This window comes from Eumetopias jubatus, unplaced genomic scaffold (genome assembly GCF_037043125.1).
Source record: "Eumetopias jubatus isolate StellerSeaLion01/CBP00866 unplaced genomic scaffold, mEumJub1_p1.0 scaffold_8, whole genome shotgun sequence".
NCBI classification, from domain to species: domain Eukaryota; kingdom Metazoa; phylum Chordata; class Mammalia; order Carnivora; family Otariidae; genus Eumetopias; species Eumetopias jubatus.
Window position 1 is genome coordinate 11,230,550 of NW_028274814.1, and position 21,677 is coordinate 11,252,226.

Consider the following 21,677-nt stretch of genomic DNA (forward strand, 5'->3'; position numbering starts at 1 on the left):
AACGCGGGACTCGATCCTAGGACCCTGGGATCATGACCTGAGCCAAACGCAGACACTTAACCTACTGAACCACCCAGGCACCTGAGCCAAACTTTTCTTTTAAAATATTTTATAATTTAAAGTTCTTACTGATTCAGTCTTCACTGTAACATTATCAATTAACTCCTGTGAACAATGCATTTCCATGGTTTAAGAGTTTGTCATAGAAGCAATTACTGCATGCATATGCATCTCAATTCCTCAGAGTAGTTGAGTAAGTTATGAGAGCGACTTGTTATATTCAGGCCTTGACTTAAAAAAGAAAGTTCTTGTATCCATCTCACAGTGCCTTCTAACACTGCCCCCTTACCGTTATTGGGAAATTTAAAGTACTCAGTTTGTATTCAATTTATCGTAGGACAGTCTTCTTTAAAATTGAATTATGATTTTTAAAAAATTATCCAACCAAATACATACATCAATCCAATTTCATAAATTAATATCACATACAAAAAAATGTCAGGTTTGAGTTAGCTATGTTGATTTAGTACAGTCAGATTTTGGATCTTTACCAGTGTTGGGAACTATACCAAATCAATTAATTCTGCCTGATCTTGAAGACTACTTTTTCCCAAGGTGTTGCAAGTGGCACCCTGCAACGTCTTTTCTTTTGCCTGAATATGTTTCACACTTTGGAACTAGTGTTAAGAGTGCTGAGAGCAGGAAAATATTTCCTCCTCCTATGCCATGGGACTAAGATCTGTGGTCAAAAGGGTGTTGTGCATTAATGATTCAAACTCTACTCCCACCCCTTCCAAATATACACTTGTGAAAAATGAAAATATTTTTCAAAATATGTTTAAGTTGAATTAAAAAGACAAAGACATTCTCCAAAACAAGATGAACATGACAGTGGATCTAACAGGTCAGATACACCCTGGGTAAGAGGGCAGAAACCATAGGCTGACACCAAGTCCAGGACTAGAAAAAGGCAGAAGAGACTGGACTGTAAAGGAAATGAAACGCCTCAGTCACAATGAAGGCCCTGACCTAGGCTGGGTAGAGAGAATGCATCTGAATGTGGGGAGGGGTGTCTCTTACCTGGAAGAGAACACTGAAAAAATTCTGCATCTTCTTCCTTTTACGGAGCCAAGTGCCTGCGATGGCAAGACCAAGCACAGACATGGGGTCTACTTCCTACTGGCTCCACAGCCAGATCTGCAATATCCTCAGAGTCCTACGGGGCAGAAAGACTCCTGAAGCCAGATTATGGCAAAGGCAAAACTTCCAAAATAGGAGAAGAGAATGCAGAAGAAAAGAAAAAGCAGAGCAAAACCCCTCCCATTCCAGGTGCGAGAACAAACCAAAATTCTAAACCCCAGAAGAACACTAAATATTAAGGAAACAAATAAACTCAATAATCAGGACAATTCGCTCTGGTTGAGATGCAAATCAAAAAATGACTATTAAAGAAGAGAAAAAGAAAAGAATTATACTCATAAGAAAAGAAAAAAATAAATTAGCCAGATAGGAATAGCCAGATATGAAGTCAGACATGAATAAAGAATGTTTACAAAAAGTAAGAAATTGTAGAAATGAAAAGTACAGCTGCTGACAGAAATATCAGCATGAAAAATAAGTATACAGGGTAAATCTAGACTAGTCCTATTCTAAGAATTAGTGAATTGAGAAACAATTTTGAAGAAATCCAAAATACAGCAGAGATTGATAAAGAAATGACAAACATAAAAGAGAAAATATAAGACACATAAGGTATATTGGGACATTGCAATATTTATCTCTTAGAAGTAGAAAATAAAGAGAGTAAGAGAAGATCAATATTTAATGGAATAATGACTGAAAATTTTCCACAACTGAGTGAAACAGAAGTTCTCATATTGAAAACATATTCTGAATTCTTAACAAGATAAACAAGAATCAATTTTGTGACTCAGAAACACAAGTGTTGAGCCTGATGCGGTGCCCAATATGGAGTTGTTTTCAATAATTTTTTTCTTTATTTTGATCTCTGGAACTTAGAGCAACAGGCTTAGAATCTAAATATTGTGTAATTCAACCATTTTTATGGTGCTTGAATGTTGGCAGACGATTATCCATGGGTCCCTCTCATTTCTGTATGTCTCATATTAGCTTTTTTTCCAGACTATATTTCCAAGGACGCTTGTATAGCAAATGGTCTTGGAAGTTAGAAATAACGTCTCTCTCCAGGACAGATGGAAGTTTTGTTTGCTGAACAGAATAGTAAAGATAATGTCTGCTCCAGGACAAAGTTTGGGCAGGTTCGCTAGCCCTTCCCTTTTCAAAGACCAGAGTTTCCCAAGCTCAGGGTTCCTACACTATGTGACAAACCCACTGTGTATACCCATCCATCTAGGCCATTCCACATCAACACTAGGACTTATGGGGCAAGAATAACCAACATGAATATAAGACTCATGTTGCTGGCTTAACTTAAGAATAGTAAGGCCTTTTTTTCTGATCCTTTAGTCTCTTATCTTCTTCCGATGTGCTTGAAACTGGCAGGTCAACTTATTAGCTTGCAAATAAGGTAAAATCTCAAATTCTCCATGGTTCTTGACAAAGTTCTTGAGCACCTGACACAACGCTGGTACACTTCAATTTCTGTTCGCTTTGTTTGTTTGCTTGTTGTTTGTCCACTTGCTCTGGGAAGAACGGGGTTGTGGCTGACTATGGAACTGTAGTCACACAAAGAAGGAAGGAAGGACATGTATGAGCCCACGGCCACCTCCTCACTGTAAACTACATGCCTCCTTCCTTCTCTGTAGTTCATTCCACTCACAACGTAATGTTTCCTCACTATAGGTATATGAGTTCTGTCTCTCCAGCAAGGCTGTAAACTCATATAGGCAAGACCTATTACCTCCAGAGATGTCTACCATCATTACTCTGTTTACTCATGCGAATAAAGCCTGGACTTAGGGATCAGGATTTGAATTCCAGCTAAGCCATTCATTACCTGTGTAGCCCTGTACAAGTTAATTAGCCTCTGCAAACTTTGGTTCTTCTCAGTTGTAAAAATGGAGTGTCCTAGAACAATTCCCTTGGGGATGTTGTAAAATCACATGAGATAATATAAAGTCCTAACAATGTCCGGCACACAGTTAGGCCAGACAAATAGGAATGAAACATGTGACCCCCGACAGGAATTCAAATAGAATCACCTTTTAAGTCATGCACTACTTTTTACTCACTTCTCCTAACTTAGCCCCTAAATAGTGATATGCTCCTTAAATGAAACTAATAGAATTCTCAAGAATAAACTGAAACTGTCAGACTACTCTTTGACTTAGCACTGTCTCTAGGAATTTACCTTAAGGAAATAATAAGGGATTCGGGTGCAACTCTGTTCATTACAGTGTTACTTATTAGAGATAGAAACAATTAGTAACAACCTAAATATCTAATAATAGGGGATTATTTAAATCAATCATTGAATAGTCATGCAAGGTAATGTTTGCAGCAATTAAAGAAATCTGTCATAGAATGATATGAATGACATGGATTTAATGACATGCATATTCACTAGTCAGTGAAAAAAAGCAGGCTCCAACACATAGATCAATGGAAGAGGCTAGAGAGCCCAGAAATAAACCTACTCTCATATGGTCAATTAATCTATGAAAAAGGAAATAAGAATATACAATGGGGTAAATATAGTTTCTTCAGTGGTGTTGGGAAACCTGGACAGCTACATGTAAAAGAATGAAACTGGACCACCGTCTTACACAAAAATAAACTCAAGATGGATTAAAGACCTAGATGTAAGACCTGAAACCATAAAACTAAAAGATAACATAGGCGGTAGTCTCTTAGACATTGGCCTTAGCAACATTATTTACGGAAATGTTGCTTCAGGCAAGGAAAACAAAAGCAGAAATAAACTATCAGGACTACATCAAAATAAAAAGCTTTTGCACAACAAAGGAGACCATCAACAAAATGAAAAGACCATCAACAAAATTCCCTACTGAATGGGAAAAGATATAGGCAAATGATATATCCAATAAAAGATTTAACATCCAAAATATATAAAGAACTTATACAACCCAACACTAACAAATAATCTGATTAAAAATAGGATGAAGACTTGAATAGACATTTTTCCAAAGATATCGAGATGGCACATGAAAAGATGTTCAAGATCCCTAATCACCAGGGAAATGCAAATCAAAACCACCTCACACCTGTCAGAATGGCTAGTATCAAAAAGACAAGAAATAATAAGTGTCAGTGAGGATGTGGAAAAAAGGGACCGCTCACGCACTGCTGGTGGGAATGTAAGCTGGTGTAGCTACTGGGCAAAACAGTATGGAGATTCCTCAAACAATTTAAAATAGTAATACCATACAATACAGTAATTCCACTAATAGCTATTTACCCAAAGAAAATGAAAACACTAATTTGAAAAGGTATATGGACCCCTGTGGCATCATTTACAACAGTCAAGGCATGCAAACAACCTAAGTGTCTATGGAAAGGTAAATGGGTAAAGAAGATTTGGTATATATATATATATATATAAAATGGAATATTACTCAGCTATAAAAAAGAGATCTTGCCATTTGAACAACATGAATGGACCTAGAGGGTATTATGATAAGTAAAACAAATTCAACAGAGAGAGACAAATATCGTATCATTTCACTTATATGTAGAATCTAAAAAACAAAACAAATAAACAAACAAAAAAAAACCCCCAAACAGACTCATAAATACAGAGAACAACCTGGTGGTTGCCAGAGCAGGGAGAGTATGGGAGGGATGGGTGAAATAGGTGATGGGGATTATAAAGAAAAGAAAAGCAGGCTCCGAACACATATAAATATTATTCTAATTTTTTAAAAATGTATATCCATTCATAAGATACTGAAAGGTTATAGATTAAAATGTTATACTTGACTGAGTTGGTTATATACTTCTCTGTATCTTCTAAATTCCCTGAAATAAACATATATGCTACCTATAATAAGTAAAAAGATATACAGTATTACATAAACTATACATAGTAGATTATTAGAAACCCCAAATAGGAAGTAGGAGTAATGATATTTAAAATGACTTCTGAATACAGTTTAGCCAGAAAAAATGATACCAAGTCTTTCAAGGTTTATGTTCGTTTTTAAATCTCAAATGTAAGATACCTTAACTTTACAGAAGAACAGAAAACACAAGAAAACATATGCCAATACTAATCATCTATTGACGTTTACATTCTTCATTCTGATGAAGTTGTTTAGAAAATGCTGCGAGCAATGTTACCAGTATTGGGATGCAACTCAATTCACTTTTCGTGCAAGTATCCCCTTATCTCGGAACCACAGTGAACTAATTTAAATTAGTTCTTTTCTCACCTTAACAACTATTGCATTATAAAATTGTTCAGCGTCGTTAGGTGATGTCTGGACTTTGCGAGTGAAGATATTATTTGATTACCTGGCCTTTTCTGTGCCTCCCGTGCCTTGATGAATGTTGATGAATTCCATGAGTTGTTTTTGCAACATCCCATTTTTGCCCTCAATTTGAGTGATGAATTTATGCTCTAAAAGATCTGACACTGTTGGACGCTTTTCATAGTCTTTAGTCAAGCATCTGCACTGGCAAAAAAGAGAGAGAGAGAAGGAGGGAGGGAGGGAGGGAAGGAAGGAAGGAAGGAAGGAAGGAAGGAAGGAAGGAAGGAAGGAAGGAAGGAAGGAAGGAAGAAAAAGAAAGAAAGGAAGAAAGAAAGAAAGAAAGAAAGAAAGAAAGAAAGAAAGAGAAAGAAAGAGAAAGAGAGAAAGAAAGAAAGAAAGAAAGAAAGAAAGAAAGAAAGAAAAAGAAAGAAAGAAAGAAAAGAAAGAAAGAAAGAAAAGAAAGAAAGAAAGAAAGGACTAGATAAGTTCGAGTTTTGACATTATTATTATTATTCCTAAAAACTGTTAACACAAGAGAGCAATGCTCCTCACAAATGTTCATCCTGAAAAGCATCCTGAAAAGCATCTCAAAGAATGTTAACCTGCAATATGATGAAATGCATGTTTGTGAAAGTGGACACATCTGTGAGCAATGCCATGTAGTCTTACCAACTTCCGACTAAACATGACTCCCTCGTGCCCCAGCAAGCGTGCTGGCATAGTGGTGATTAAATGTGGTCTCCGCAGCAGGCTCCTTTAAGAGCCAGCAAGCTAAAGAATGAAGCATCAAAGTCATTACAGTTTGAAAGCTTATCTAAAATTAAAACAAACTGTTCTGTTTCCCTCCCCTAATGCTTTTAAAGGCTTCTCAATTGATCTATTTCTTTCTACGTGATAAAACTGCTAAACTAATGTGCCGGGGATGTTTAAATTCCACATCAGTGGATATTTTTGGAGGTTTCTATATAGAGCAAATTCACTAAAGCACGCCACACCTCTTGGTAGCTTCAACGAGATCGTAGCATGAGAAAGGATAAAGCTAATGAGAACACTTAAAACAGCATTGCAGGAGGGACATTTGAACTATCGGGACATTTAATCAGCCATGACAGCTGTCTTCAAATATTCGGAAGAGGGATTAAACTAGTTTTCAGTGGTCACAAGAGACAACGAACCCAGGATCAATTCGTGGAATTAAGAGAGAAAGAGATTTCAGGGCAGCATAAGGAAGAAGTTCTCCACAAGAAGTCTTCTCAAAGTTAGAATGGGCTGCACTGGGTAGGATCACCTTTATTAGGGATGAGGACATCCTGATGGGATGGCCACTCAGTGCACGTGCTCGGGAAGGATTTATGCTCTGGATATGGTTTGGGCTGTATCAACTTCCAGTACCCTTCCCACCCTGGGATTCAGAGGATCTATGCTTGTGAGACAACTGGTCAGAGGTGGGCTGGCACTTGGCGACATAGAAAAAGAAAAAAAAGAGAGAGGAAGAAGAAGTCCACGCCTTGATTTGGGCAGTGGCATTTCTAATCTGTACTGTTACTCCTCCTGGGATGATGATTTCGCAATGTATTTTCCTGGGCTTAACCGGTAACATATTTCCCGAGGATGGTAAAATATGCTAAGGAATCAGGGTGATGATATCTGAACATAAGAACAAGTGCTCTTCGTGATCATTTAGTTTAACAGAACGCATCCATTTCTGACATCTGTAGCACTTGCTCAATGGATTGAGTATAGTCACATATGAAATTCTTTTATCTAAGTAAAAGTGTATCAGATAGCTGGTGTGTACCAGGCACTCTGCTGGACAGCGGCATTGCACGGACAAGTAAGGCATATTCGGTGCCCTGCAGTTATTCACTGTCTCGCTGGGAAGAGAGGCATCTAAACAGATGTTACTAGCGGAAAAGGAACAAAATGCAAGCGATAGCCCACAAGGCAGAATGCTAGGTGAAACGGTGTGAAATGTGTCAAAGTCACCAAGTTCAACGGAGGATTTGTGTGGAAGGACCATAGACGTGGGGCACAATTACTAATTTTGGGGAGCCCTCCAAAGTTACCAGGGATCCTCTCCCAGGAGATGTGTGAAGTCTGGCTGCACTTTATCAAATATTCTGTAGTGCACAGTCCGTACTCCAGTAAGAGATGCTCATGTGAAATCTGGGGAACAAAATGGACTATCAATCCTCGGGTTTTCACACCCCTTAAATCTAAGCCTCTTGTCTTTATAGGAATAAGGGAATAAGCAGATATTCTTGGTAGAAAAACCAATGATTGCCGTCTGTATATAACTCGTTCCTCCACTTTCGTTGCCCTTTCTACATTTTCTGATGTAGTGTCTGACAAGTGTCTGACACACGTCATCTTTTTTTTTTAAGATTTTATTTATTTATTTGACAGAGAGAGACACAGCAAGAGAGGGAACACAAGCAGGGGGAGCAGGAGAGGGAGAAGCAGGCTTCCCGTGGAGCAGGGAGCCCGATGCGGGGCTCAATCCCAGGACCCTAGGATCACGACCTGAGCCAAAGGCAGACGCTTAATGACTGTGCCACCCAGGCGCCCCCGTGATCTTTTCTTTTTAAAGATTTTATTTATTTATTTGACAGACAGAGAGCAAGAGAGCACAAGCAGGGGGAGCAACAGAGGGAGAAGGAGAAGCAGACTCCCGGCTGAGCCAGGAGCCTGATGTGGGGGTCAATCCCAGGACCCTGGGATCATGACCTGATCCAAAGAGAGATGCTTAACCAACTGAGCCACCTACACATCCCTGACACATGTAATCTTAATGTCCCCTGTCTCCCATTTACAACCTGGGGTCATCCCTTACATTATTTTCTATTATTATTATTATTTACGGTAAAGACATAGTAAGATGGTGAAAACAGGTTTGTGGGGCAGATATTTAGAAATTATTGACTCATACCTTCCAGTTGATTGCCCAGAGGCACTGCACTTCTGTCAAATATTTGTCAAATTAAAAATGTTCACTGAATATCAAATACATAAGCATTTTATTGATACTATTATCTGATTCACTGACTGCAATGAAAATTCCCTGACTGAGAACAGGAATGAGTGATGCAGATAAGCAAAGAGTTAAAAAGAGCTGATTGAACCGATGGTGGGTGAGTAGGTGGGAGATGGGAAGGTGTAGTTTGCAAAAGGCAGATGGATGGAAGGATGTGTCCGTAGACCATGAAGCAACCTCAGAAGCATAGCTATCTTTAAGCAAATGAACATGACCCCAAGGATCATTATTTGAGCAATAATGGATTCACTGAACATTCAGAGGACAGTACAAATGCTGGTTTTGAAGACAATAATGGATACCCTCTGGGGCTGTTCAATAGATAAGAAATAAGGAGGAGATTCAGAAGTGTTGTAAAAGGCACATTTCAACGTTCTAGCAGGATGAGAGGCATCTAAACAGGCGGTACAAGTGGAAACAAAAAACTTCGTTTTTTTTAAAGACTCTATTGTTACTCACTTGCTAATGAAGTCATTGAATTCTGCTGACCATATTTCAGGCTGTCTTAGTTTGGGGGGTGGATTCCTAGAAAAATAAGAATCAAGGTTGGATTGTGCACATTGGTCAGTTGGTGCAAAATCAGAGCTGGACAGACTAGAGCATTAATTAGTGTGATCAGAGGTTCTGCCAGGCATAATCAAGCATGACCACAATTTTCCGATTCAAAGACAGATTAATTATTTATTAAGCATTCTTCATATAAAATGACAGCCTCCTTGTTTCTCGGAAAGCACTTAATATATGACCCAATTTTTCTTTTTTTTTCTTTTTTTTAAAGATTTTATTTATTTGATAGAGAGAGACACAGCGAGAGAGGGAACACAAGCAGGGGGAGGGGGAGAGGGAGAAGCAGGCTTCCCGCGGAGCTGGGAGCCCCATGCGGGGCTCGATCCCAAGACCCTGGGATCATGACCTGAGCCGAAGGCAGACGCTTAATGACTGAGCCACCCAGGCGCCCCTATGACCCAATTTTTCTGATACTTTTTTTTCTTTTAAGGAATCTTTTTGCTTTTACCTGAGCGCCCTAGGGGGAAGCATCAATACTTGGCAAAAAGAAACAGCGAATACTGGGGATTTTTTTTTTTTTTTTTTTTTTTACTTTGAGTCCCGCAGAAGTCTCTGAGGAATATCCAGGGTACACAGAGGTGACCTAAAAGGTGTGTCATTCAGAATACAAGGGACACTGTAGCAGACAGGGGCAGAATAGAATCCCTCAGGAGTTGTTCCATTGCCGCTGGAAACAAGGTTATGAAAGTAAGGGACTGGAAAATATGATTAGCTAGAAAGCTCTGAATGCCACTTAAAATATTTTATTATTAGTTGCCTTTATTTTTAGGCCAAACAAATCTTGTTCTTCTTTGGCATGTTCATGAATACGAAGGCACCTCCCTTGGAAATGAGGCTGATCTAAGTCTGTAATCAAGCAACATTGATCAACCATGATAGCTGAATTTGCCGAAATACTGCTTGCCACTAATCCTAACAGCTCTTTGTTTTCATTAAGTGGGATGGAAACACTTCGTCTTCACTTCTGTATTACTCCTTAAATAGCTTATAATGAAATTAGTGTACAGTTTATATAGGCTCATTAAAGAAAAGTGCAGCCACTCATCTACCCTAGATCACGCCTCGAGCTCATTGTACAAATCTTAGGACTGTTTGAAGATTGCTGATTTGCACATTAAAAGAAGTAATTCTCTTCCCCAGTAGTCTTGCTCTGTTTCTTGTCCTCCTGAAAATTTCCTTTCTAAGAGATTTATTGGCTTGCTTGGAGTATAACAAACTTTTGATGATTTTAGAACACTTAGAATGGTAGATTTTCAGATCCCTTATTTTTTTTTCTAAATATTTCTACAGTTTGTGTTCTAAGACCTTCATGCTAGAGATATACCGGTGGCAGAAGTAAGAAGATGCCATTTCCAGAGGCACCTTGTTCACAGGTATAAGAAATATCAGTGGTGTCATCCCTTGTCCATCTGGTGTCATCACCAAGAATAACAACATCTGGCTAACTCTGGTAGTTTAAACCATAATTAAAATGGCCCAGGAAGTGTAGTGCTTCATCTTATAGACTGAATGACAGGAGGAGTTAGGAAATGTAGATTTTTTTTTCTTTTTCCTCAAATTTAATGAAATGTCTTAAACTTGGTATAGGGCAGGTTTTCTCTTCTTTTTTGTAATCTTGTTTCCCCACTTACCAACCAAGCAACAGATTTTACAAAGAGCTAGACCTGAGATTTACATGGAAATTGTTAGTAAAGGATGATAAAGACATTATAATTCAGAACATATATATCAGACAGGAAGTTCAAAAATAAAATGAAAAATACATTCAATTCTTTGGTCTTCTACTAATTTAAATATGTGACCAATATTCCAAATGAACCCATGTAGACATGAAATCACATATTGGCATTATTTCTTTAGAACTGAGAACTGTCCCCGAGGGCTTTGTATATATGATTCTATGTGCTATAGGCACTAGGATGACAAAATTTAATAAAACTATATAACATACCACCCCACCACTGCCTTCGACCCCTGTCACCCCAGGCCCTGGGTGTGCATTCCACTGGGACTATGGTACCAGGCACAATCCTTCAGACAGTCCTCAAAGGAGAACACATGTATAATAAAAATAGGCTGTCTTTTCATATCAGTTTTCTAAAATAGCTAGGAACTAAACAAAACATATATAAAATAGTATTTAGTTAGTAGGACAGACAGGGGAAAGTTTATCAATATATACAATGAAGGGGAAAGCTCTACACAGAAAGGAAAGTGCTTTCATGGCTCCAAAGAGATTATTCTAAGTTTACTGTTTTATATGAATATGTTCAAATATTAACATATTAAAATCCTTGCTATTGTATCAGTGAATTTTGTGTATAAATTTATTAATAATATCATTTTAAATATCCAAAGAGAAGTCTTAGCAAGTAGTAAAAAAAAAAAAAAAATCACTGGATTGACAGAGTGAGGCAAAGCCAATCACTGGGGCACCGACTGGGGCCCAGGGCCTTACTGACAAGTTTGGGAGTGGATAAAGAGTGGGAGGGACCGCGGCTTTCTGAGCTCAAATCCCGGCAAAAGGAAGACACAGCAAGTATCAAGAGAAAGTTCTTACTTAGACCAGGGAAATGAAACCGCTGAATACATACAGTGTTTCAGAAGAGGCAGAAGATATGTTAGGCCACTATGCTCCCACCTTGCTGAAATATACTGAATATTTCCCTGATGAGCACCAGCTGAAGGAAGAAAGATGGGCTACAGATACTGTACCCCATGTTAGTTCTCTGACCTTGGAATTTTGAAGAGCGCTCTCATGGGATGCAGGTCGGCTAGTGGAGGATCTCCATCCCCTAGCTCAATGGCCGTGATCCCCAGGGACCATGTGTCACACCTGGCATCATAAGTCGTATCCAGTTGCTGTTCGCATGCAATCACCTAGCAGAAAATGAAAAAAAAAGAAGGGTGAAGTTTGTGATTTTAGCAAGCACTGTAGCAAAAGCAAGCATGAAAGTCCCAAGATTTATATTAAAAATTCATGTGACAAATATTCACAGAAGTTTTGGTCATAATAGCCCCAAAGTGGAAACAACCCAAATGTTCATCAACTGGTGATGGATAAACAAAATATTGTGTATACATACAATGGAATATTATTCAGCCATCAAAAGGAACGGACTATTGATGTATGCTACCACACGCGTAAACGCTAAGAGAAAGAAGCCAGACACAAAGGCCACACATACTGTATGATTCCATTTACATGAAATGTCCAGAATAGGCAATTCCATAGGCAAAAAGCAGATTAGTGGTTGCCTAGTGTAGGACAGGTTGGGAGGAGATGGGGATTGGCTGTTAACAAGTAAGAAGGAGTTTCTTTTAGGGGGAAAGAAAATGCTCTAAAATTAGACTGTGATGATGGTTGCACAACCCTGTGAACATACACCTAAAAATCATTAAACTGTACATATCAAATGAGTTAATTCTATGGTATAGGAATTATATCTCCATAAAGTTGATAAAAATAAAAAAACATGCATATGAATTTTCTATTCTGTTGTGTCTCTTTTGTCTTCCTGAGTATAAAAATGTATTTTGCCCCACCAATTTTTTTCGTTATTTTATGACTTCATACATGTGGCCTAGGAATATCTTTCCAAACGCTTGGGTGAATTTATGCTCCAATTTGCCCAAGACATCCTTAGTTTATGCTTTCCTAGAGTTATTAGAAATACCATCCCCTTTTTCTCTGCAAAGTGTCGTGGCTTGTAAAAATGATACGGTCACCTACCACGGTCACTATTTCCCTTGTCCCTTTCATCCTGACACACACGGACTCCAGTCTGGGAAGGACGACTTTATGTAACCAACAAATGCTACCTCTGAACTAGAATTTAATTTAAAAATGTCAAATAGAGAATTTCACTCCTCAACTGATAATTGAACAATCTTGCCTCTGAGGCCCTAAAAACACTAAAATAATTTTATGCCATTAGTTATGGAGAATATATTAAATTCTATTTGCCTTGCTACTTTCTAATTCTAAGAGATTTGTCATTAATAACATAGAGCTGGCATATACGCCATGCCTTCACGAGCTATATATACTTCCAACAATTCTAGATAAGTGGAAATTTATTGAAATACTGCCCATCATTCGTAAGTTGGAAAAATGTTTATTGCAGAAAAATAAGCATAATATGCACAAAATCTGGAACATACACATACTTACCTGACAGCTTGAAAAGACTGCAGTGAACCTTTCTCTTTTAGGTAACACCCATTGGTTTGTTAAGGAGAAAAGCACTTTCAAAACCAGTTTGTGCTATTTTACTAATAATAAATAATGACATATCAGTAAAATGATGGTCTGGTAATTGCATATTTAGGAGTATCGATTTTAATTATTAACTCATTTAATACTCTGGTAATTAAATTTTAGATAGATCAAAATATTTTCCTTTACTTAGACAGTGGTTCCGAGATCCACTAATCAAAATTGCTTTTTTACTAAAAGAAAACTTAAACACATAACAATGGCTTTGTTACTATAACATGGAAAATATAAAACTAGTCTACTAATTATTTAATATTAATCAAGTAATGATACAATTACATATATTATAGTATTTATATTATTACTATGCATAAATAAGCTGCACTGTTTAATATTATCCCTATATTTTATTAATTTCTCACTTTAAAATTTTTTTTCATAAGCTTTTAAAACAGTAGTAATATATCAGAATTGATATATTACTGATATATAAACTGAAGAAACTGAAGAGACTCTCACTTGAGATTCTCTTATTCAATTTCGGTTTTGTTTATATGAGTACACTTTCTATTTTTACTCCAGGATATACACCGTGTTCAAAAAGTTTTTGAATCCATGGCACCTGGCTGGCTCAGTTGGTTAAGTGTCTGCCTTCGTTGGGCTCAGGTCATGACCTCAGGGTCCTGGGATTGAGCCCCATATAGGGCTCCCTGCTCAGCGGGGAGTCTGCTTCTCCCTCTCCCTCTGCATTTCCCCCTGTTTGTTCTGCTCTCTCTGTGTGTCAAATAAATAAATAAAATCTAAAAAAAAAAAAGTTTTTGAATCCACTGGAATTTTTAAAAGATTCTTAAGATAATGTATCTTTTCTCCATGTTTTATATTCCACTTACATTTCATTTTTTTGCAAGTACTAATTGAATTAGTATTAAAATAGAAACAGCACACAAGGGTTTAATCCCCAAACACATTTCATTCTAAGATGTTGCAATATTAATGTAGTATTTGAACCACTTCCCTCTCTTCACTCCCTAGAGAACGGTAAATAAATAGCAGAATGTTTCCCAGAGGCTCAAGAGAGAGCTTTCAAACATAAGTGTTCTTTACTGATAAACATAATTAAAAAGATTAAAGGCATTAACAGTGGCTGTGGAAAGAAGATGAGACTCTAGAAAACTTTTTCCCTCAGCAATTTTGGCAGTTTATCCACAGCTTCCCAAAGGTAATGGTTTGAAAAGATTCTGTTCAAGCTGAGGGTTGCCCCCAAGCAAGACTGACTCAATGTAGGAACCTGGGATACAGGTTAATCAGCGAAAATCTGATCTTAAACAAAGGCTAGGGATTTTCATAATATTTCTACTATAATGTAAAACCGGAATCTAAGTATCAATAATATGAATACATGCTAAGCAATTAAAAGTAAATTTAATAGAAAATTAAGGCTGCAAGCAGTTTCTCTTTACCTCATCTGATTCATTCATTCAATCCTTCATTTATTCATATGCTCATTCACAGTCCACATACTGAGCACCTCCCACGTTCCTTCTCACACATGCAAAAATCATGCATGAAAACAACACAATTGACATTTTCTTCTAGTACCTTTCCAAAACACATATGGAGATGGAGTATGCATGAAAAGGAAAGTCAAGAAGGATCAAATATTACATTTGTCCCCCTCAAAACTATCTGACCTCAGGAGCCATCCAAAATGGCGTTCCTACGGATGTATTCCGATGGTGCCGAGTACTGGTGAGCTGTGCAGACACACCTGAAAGAAACAAGACTTCAATTCTTGCATTACTCACTCATGAACAGAGACTCCAATTGCAGTACATTTGCTTACAAACCACCATTAAAATTCTGTTCCCTTAACGCTGCCATGGGACTTGAACTTCGTATTTAAGTATCCTAAGTCAGGATTTCGTCATAGCCAAAATATAGAACAGTCCTCTAATTTTCTATTTCTCATATCCAAACGTCTCCATCCTAAATGCCCCATTCAAGTTTTATTCCCCTATCCTGACAGTTACTCTGGTCCTGATCACACTAATCTCTATTTTTTTGACGTTCTACATTTTTAACTGTCTATATTACATAGTTTGGCATGTAATTGTTATTCAAATGATATGCCTCCTCCCCTCTCTCTTCCTCCCTCTGCTCACTACCAAATTCTGGTGAATTTCAGAATTTTTCTATGGTGGTATGCACATAGTAGGTTACCTGTGAATGTGAATAAAATTATTTTCCATCACATGATCAACTTTGGACAAATCACACCTGCAAATTAACAGCATCTATTTAATCCAACAATGTAAATACAATCAGTTCTTTTCCTTTAGAGAGATTATAGAAGGGACTGTAATAAAGAGGTATAACCAAAAATTGCAATCTTTGTCATCCCATTAATTACACCTGGTTAGATATAATCATAATTGACCCTTTAGAAAATTAGGAGTAAAGTCTCTCCTTGCATTTCACATTCCTGTTCCTCACGCAGGCAGGCCTGGCCTGGTTACTCTTCCCTTGACCTGCTCTGAACTTGATGGGTTACACCCAAACCATGGGCTTCCACTCCCTCATTTCCCTGTTTTGAAGATTTTATTTATTTTAGAAAGAGAGCAAGCGAGAAGGGGGACAGGAAGAGGGAGAGAATCTCAAGCAGATTCCATGCTGAGCACAGAACCCAATGCAGGGCTTGATCTCCGGACCCTGAGGATCATGACCTGAGCTGAAACCAAGAGTCACACGCTTAACCAACTGAGTGACACAGGCGCCCCCTGATTTCCCTGTTTTGAAAAGTACCTCCCAGGTGTCACATTTATTTTAGGCTCTGGCTATTTATCTTATAAGCCAAGTAGGACAAAGGCATTGATTAAGATTTAAATTTGGATACATTTGATTCTTCCAAGTTGGCATTTGACATCTGTCATGAAATTCAAAGGCCATATCCAGCCCCAAAAGCGTATTTTGGTGGTGGAAGTATGCCTAAATATTGGTGGAATATACTTGGGCACAGAGGTAGGCAGTATGTTTCAATTCCACATTAATTGCATCTCATAACTGCATAATTGCACCTACCTATTCCACCGATGTATAGTATAAATCCTGTCCTAAACAGAATCTTCATCTATGGCCTTCAAATCCTGTCTTTGAAAAAGTTAATTATTTGACAGAGAAAAATATCCTCACTAAATAATTTTTCAAATTCAAGGGAGATGATCTCATCTGTGCTTGAAGACCGTCCCTTAAATATTTTCTAACAGTCTATCTGAAGAAAGAGCATCATCACTTAATAGCACATTTCTCCAGAATACACCCTCTACCTCCACCTCTACTCCAGGCATTTCAACCTTCAGAAAAATTAAATTTCAATCTAAACATTTCACAGTCTTTTTCTATAAATTAAAAGTAGAAGTGATTAAGCTCAGATTTTATTATAGTATCAGAGTATTGTAATTTATTTATGTAAGCGGGAAAAGTAAATGGATTTTATTTTATTTTTTAAAGATTTTATTTATTTGAGAGAGAGAGAGAGAGCATGAGCAGGGGGAGGGGCAGAAGGAGAGGGAGAAGCAGACTCTCTTCTGAGCGTGGAGCCAGATGCAGTCTGATCCCAGGACTCCCAGATCAGGACCAGAGCCGAAGTCAGACGCTTAACCAACTGAGGCCCACAGGTGCCCTGCAAATGGATGTTAAAATCAATTCAATTTAAAATTGATTCTAAATTTACTAAGATTTATTCTAAAGGCATTTATTTATTTATTTATTTATTTAAATTTACCTTATACTTGATCTTTGTTGAACATTTTTGTCTCAATTTCATAAAGAGATTTTAAGAATTCAAATGTCATTTAACTGAAATGTAAAGGGAAAGGAAAAAAAAAACACAACCAAGTAATAAAAAAAATAAAAAGTTTTGCTCCAGGTAGGAAAATGACCTTTTAGAGTAATCATGTGATTGTTTTATTCTCTTTCTGAATATGAAGAAAAGATTATGCCACCAGAGTTGGCATTTCTTAGTAAGTGGTCATGTCCTGGTGTCTGAATTTACAACCATGGATGGTTGGAATGGACCTTCCTGCCACACTCCACAGGAAATAAATATACATGGAAAGATACAGGAAAAGGGTTTTTTAGGCTGTGATATGTGACCCATGGTAGTCCATTCAGATTCTTTTTCTTGGAAATGTGAATCTTGAGTGGAGTGGACACTCAGGGAGGAGGTAATTAGAGCTAAGTCATCCAATGGCAGGGCTCTAAGGATGGGTCCAGGTGATGCTGCTCCTGAGGACCAGGGCTGCCATAGCCCTATTCCTAGGAGGCCAGATGGCCCAGCTTCTTTCTCCCTCTTGACTTTCTAAGGCTGTCAGTGTTGTTTTCAGTATCCTTGCCTGAGTTGGTCAGAGTTAGTGTCTGTTGCTTACAACCAAGGAACTCTAACTCATACAAGACCGAAATGATTTTTATATATAAAGAGCAAATTAATAAGGGTAATAGTCAATAATGAGTTTACAAAGTCTAAGAGTCACTAGGTTTTGTATTAATATGAGATTACATAATATTTATATGTTACTGTGAGATTAAGAATTTTCTAGGGCAACATTTGGCCTCCAAACTCTTTAATCACACATCCCAAAGAAGAAGAAACTTTTGAGCAAGCATACCCAATACAGATATATTATAGATATTCTCTATATATTTACTACTATATTAATTTATGCATTCTAAAGCACATAAGGATAATTTTAAAGGATGAGATTAAATAATAGCTGTATTATGAATATGTCATAATTAGATATGAATATTTTTTCTGCACCCCATGATGCCTTGCAAGCACCCTGGTATTGACACCTTCTTCAAAGACCACTGGTCAGAAGGCAGGGGTAATGAATTACAATGTTCTTGGGGGTCTCACATATCATTTAGTGGCTTTTGGGATCCTGCAGAAAGAATGCTTGACACCTGGTTCCTGTATGGCAAAAAGACACTGCAAAGCTAGAAACTGTATGGAAACAAGAAAAATGTAGTCCAGAAGGTGAAGAAGAAAGTCTCAAATAAGTGAAAAAGGAACAATGCCACTAGGTAGAATAAGAAACTCTTTGAGTCGGGATGCCTGGATGGCTCAGTCAGTTAAGCATCTGCCATCTGCCTTTGGCTTAAGTTATGATCCTGGGGTCCTAGGATGGAGCCCTGCATTGCGCCAGGCTCCCCGCTCAGTGGGGAGTCTGCTTCTCCTTCTCCCTCTGCCCCTCCCCTCCACTTGCACTCTCTCTTTCTCTCTCTCTCTCAAATAAATAAAATCTTTAAAAAAAATCACATTTAGAATCTTATAATATTGGATGATTTTCACATTAAAAACAAGACACATACACAACCATGAAAGAGTGACAGAAGAAGGCCTCTGCCAAATTTCATGTGTGCGTTGAATGTGTCTGCAATCTTCCTTAAGCCTCAACATCATTTTACCAACACAACCAAATAGCTTTGGAGCTAGAAGGCCACTTAATGGTCGTAAAGTCTAACATGTTCATTTTCAGCTTGGTAAACTTCAGCTGGAGAGAAGAGTGCGTTTCCTGAGGACAAATGGCATTTTTATTTGTTATGCATTCTCACAAGAAAAGTAGCTAAGAAGGCAGAAAAATGCAAAATTCTATTAAAAACGGTTGCCATAAATTACTTTAAAAGGCAACAGGAATCCAAATTATGAGTTCAGGAGCCCTAGGAAGTAAAGAAGATTAGGAAAATCATCTTGTCCAGAGAGGAAATAATGGAATAAGTCACCAAAGTAAACAGTTATGTAAGTATATCAAGGGAGAAGATGCTAAAAAGCTGGAAAATTCCAGGCAGAAAGCAGAAAGTTGGGCTAGTGAGAAGCTTTGGGAAGGAACAGGAGGCCAGAAGGAGATGAGGGTTGAACAGAAAACAGGCTAGAGGAGAGGACAATGATCCACTGAAGGTCAAAGCCTCAGGAACATTAAGGAGGTGTATGTTAACGATTCTTTAGCCCTTTGCTCTGATTATATTGAAATTTTCATGCTGTTTCATGCCCTTCCAACAAGGCTTCCTGGGCTGTTTGATGGTTGTACAGCGACTCTGTTCCCTATTGCCTAAGTCCTGTTTCTAGGGAGAAAAACACGCCAAGAGGCCTCTGAGAGCCTTAGGGAGTCAGAAGAAACATTAAATATGTGGTTTCCAATGTGGTTTCAAAAGACCAGACAAACTCAGGAAACTTGATTTGCTATAACCATACAGCAAAACCCCTGACATTTAAAAGAGGGCAAAGGGAAGGGCATGGGATTTTGTTGTTCTTGCTAAAAATAAAATACTGCAGGAATGAGAATTGAAATTCTAAAAATACAGATTTTTTTCAACAAGAAGAGGCCATAAAATTTATTATACCATCTAATATCCTCATTTTGTGGATGGAATTAAGATTGTCTGAAGATTAATCTGGGCATCTAGGGTATCCAGATATTTGGTCAAACATTATTCTGCATGTTTCTGTGAAGGTGTGTTTTGGATGAAATTAACTGTGAGTGAAGCAGATTATCCTCCATACTGTGAATAAGCCTCAGTCAGTAAGTGAAGGGCCTTAACAGAACAAAGACTGACCTCCACTGGGTAAGAAGGACTTCTGCCAACAGCCTACCTTTGGACTCAAACTGTAACTTTTCCCTGGGTCTTCAGCATGCCAGCTTAACATCACATTTTGGAGTCACCAAGCCTCCACAGTCACACGAACCATTTCCTTAAAGTAAGTCAATCTCCTCTCCACCCCCCAACCCCAGCCCACCAGAGCTTGTTGATTCCAGTTCTCTGGAGAACTCTGGCTGATACAGGTTTTGGTACTGAGAACGGTTCTTAGAGGAACAGAATCTTAAAGATGAGTTTTCTAAATTGGTTCTGGAGTTTCTGAAACTGGCTTTCTAATCTGGTTAGATCAGAGACATTAATGGCTCTATTTCCAGTAGTAAAGAACACTGATAGGCTGTGGCATGATGTGGCAAAAGAGGTACCTGAAGTACCAGCACTGCACACTTCTAATCAAACACTTATAAGAGGCATGGTTCAGGGGCACCTGGGGGGCTCAGTCGTTGGGCGTCTGCCTTCGGCTCAGGTCATGATCCCAGGGTCCTGGGATCGAGCCCCACATCGGGCCCCTTTCTCTGCGGGAAAGCCTGCTTCTCCCTCTGCCTCTCCCCCTGCTTGTGTTCCCTCTCTCACTGTGTCTCTCCCTGTCAAATAAATAAACAGAATATTTAAAAAGAAATAAAAAATAAGAGGCATGGTTCAGGGTGGTATCTTTGGACATTTTGTCAAACTAAAGAATATAATGAAATTGGCTCATTTCTACTAATGTCACTGGACAAAATGAGGATGAAAAAAGGATGAGCTCAGGGATTCAAATTCCCAGCTCCAGTGCTGCATGAACGACCTGAAAGCTTCTAAGTGGGTCCTGAAAGAGACCCTTCTTTCCAGCTGATGCAGAGTTGAGACTATTGAAAGCCAAACCTAGAATCTCCTTATTAAGGGTGTGGGATGATGGTGGAAGGAGTAACTTGGGTCAGGCTGAATTTCCTGATACGGACCCACTTAAGCAGAGACTTTGCATTTAAGATTGCAAATGTTTAGAAAGTCAGAAAGCGTTGGCCGGTTGGCTCAGACATGGATTTCTCATCAGGAAATTCATATTCTCATAATGTTTTGCATATGGGGATATCAAAAATCTCCTGACATTCTTGTACTTAATATACCAAAGGACATTCAAGGTTATCTCCAGCTTTAGCTTTCAGTGAGTCTAAAGATGACACAAGGTAAGTGATTCTGTGCAACCACTACTCTTATCCACACTAATGTGATTTCCCCTGGAAATCTGTCCTCTCTCCAGTCTACCTGGCACTAATCTTTCCCTTTTTTTAATACTCAGCTCATACCTTGTCATGGAGATTGTGTAGTGCTTTCTCTAAAAACATCAAGATCACACTACTCGATGTACAATCCTTGGCTTTGAACAGATAAACCACCCACCTTGAGCTGTATGTGTCATGTGATTATGTATGACTTTGTATGTGTGTATACATGTATAGTATTGGACCTCAGTTATAGAGAGTTGAGTACAGTTGACCCTTGAACAATGTGGGGCCTAGGAGTGCCAACTCCCTACACATAGTCAAAAATATGTATATAATTTTTGACTCTCCAAAAACTTAACTACTAATAGCCCGCTGCTGACTGGAAAATTTACCAATAACATAAACAGTCAATTGCCACATATTTTGTATGTCATATATATTATATACTGTATTTGTAAGCTAGAGAAAAGAAAACGTTATTAAGAAAGTCACAGGGGTGCCTGGGTGGCTCAGTCGGTTAAGTGACTGAGTCTTGGTTTCGGCTCAGGTCATGATCTTGGGGTCGTAGGATTGAGCCCTGCATCAGCTCCATG

The 21,677-nt window shown here is 38.3% G+C and overlaps 1 protein-coding gene across 1 annotated transcript in view; it reads right to left on the reverse strand.

Moving 5' to 3' along the window:
• Positions 1-21,677, reverse strand: part of MYO3A (myosin IIIA) — a 213,349-nt gene that overhangs the window by 155,729 nt on the left and 35,943 nt on the right. The window contains exons 5-8 of the mRNA XM_028114133.1: positions 14,923-14,999; positions 11,747-11,892; positions 8,905-8,970; positions 5,455-5,610 (exon numbers count right to left, since the gene is read on the reverse strand). Coding sequence (XP_027969934.1) covers positions 5,455-5,610; positions 8,905-8,970; positions 11,747-11,892; positions 14,923-14,999 — 445 coding nt within the window. The remainder of the gene's footprint in view (positions 1-5,454; positions 5,611-8,904; positions 8,971-11,746; positions 11,893-14,922; positions 15,000-21,677) is intronic.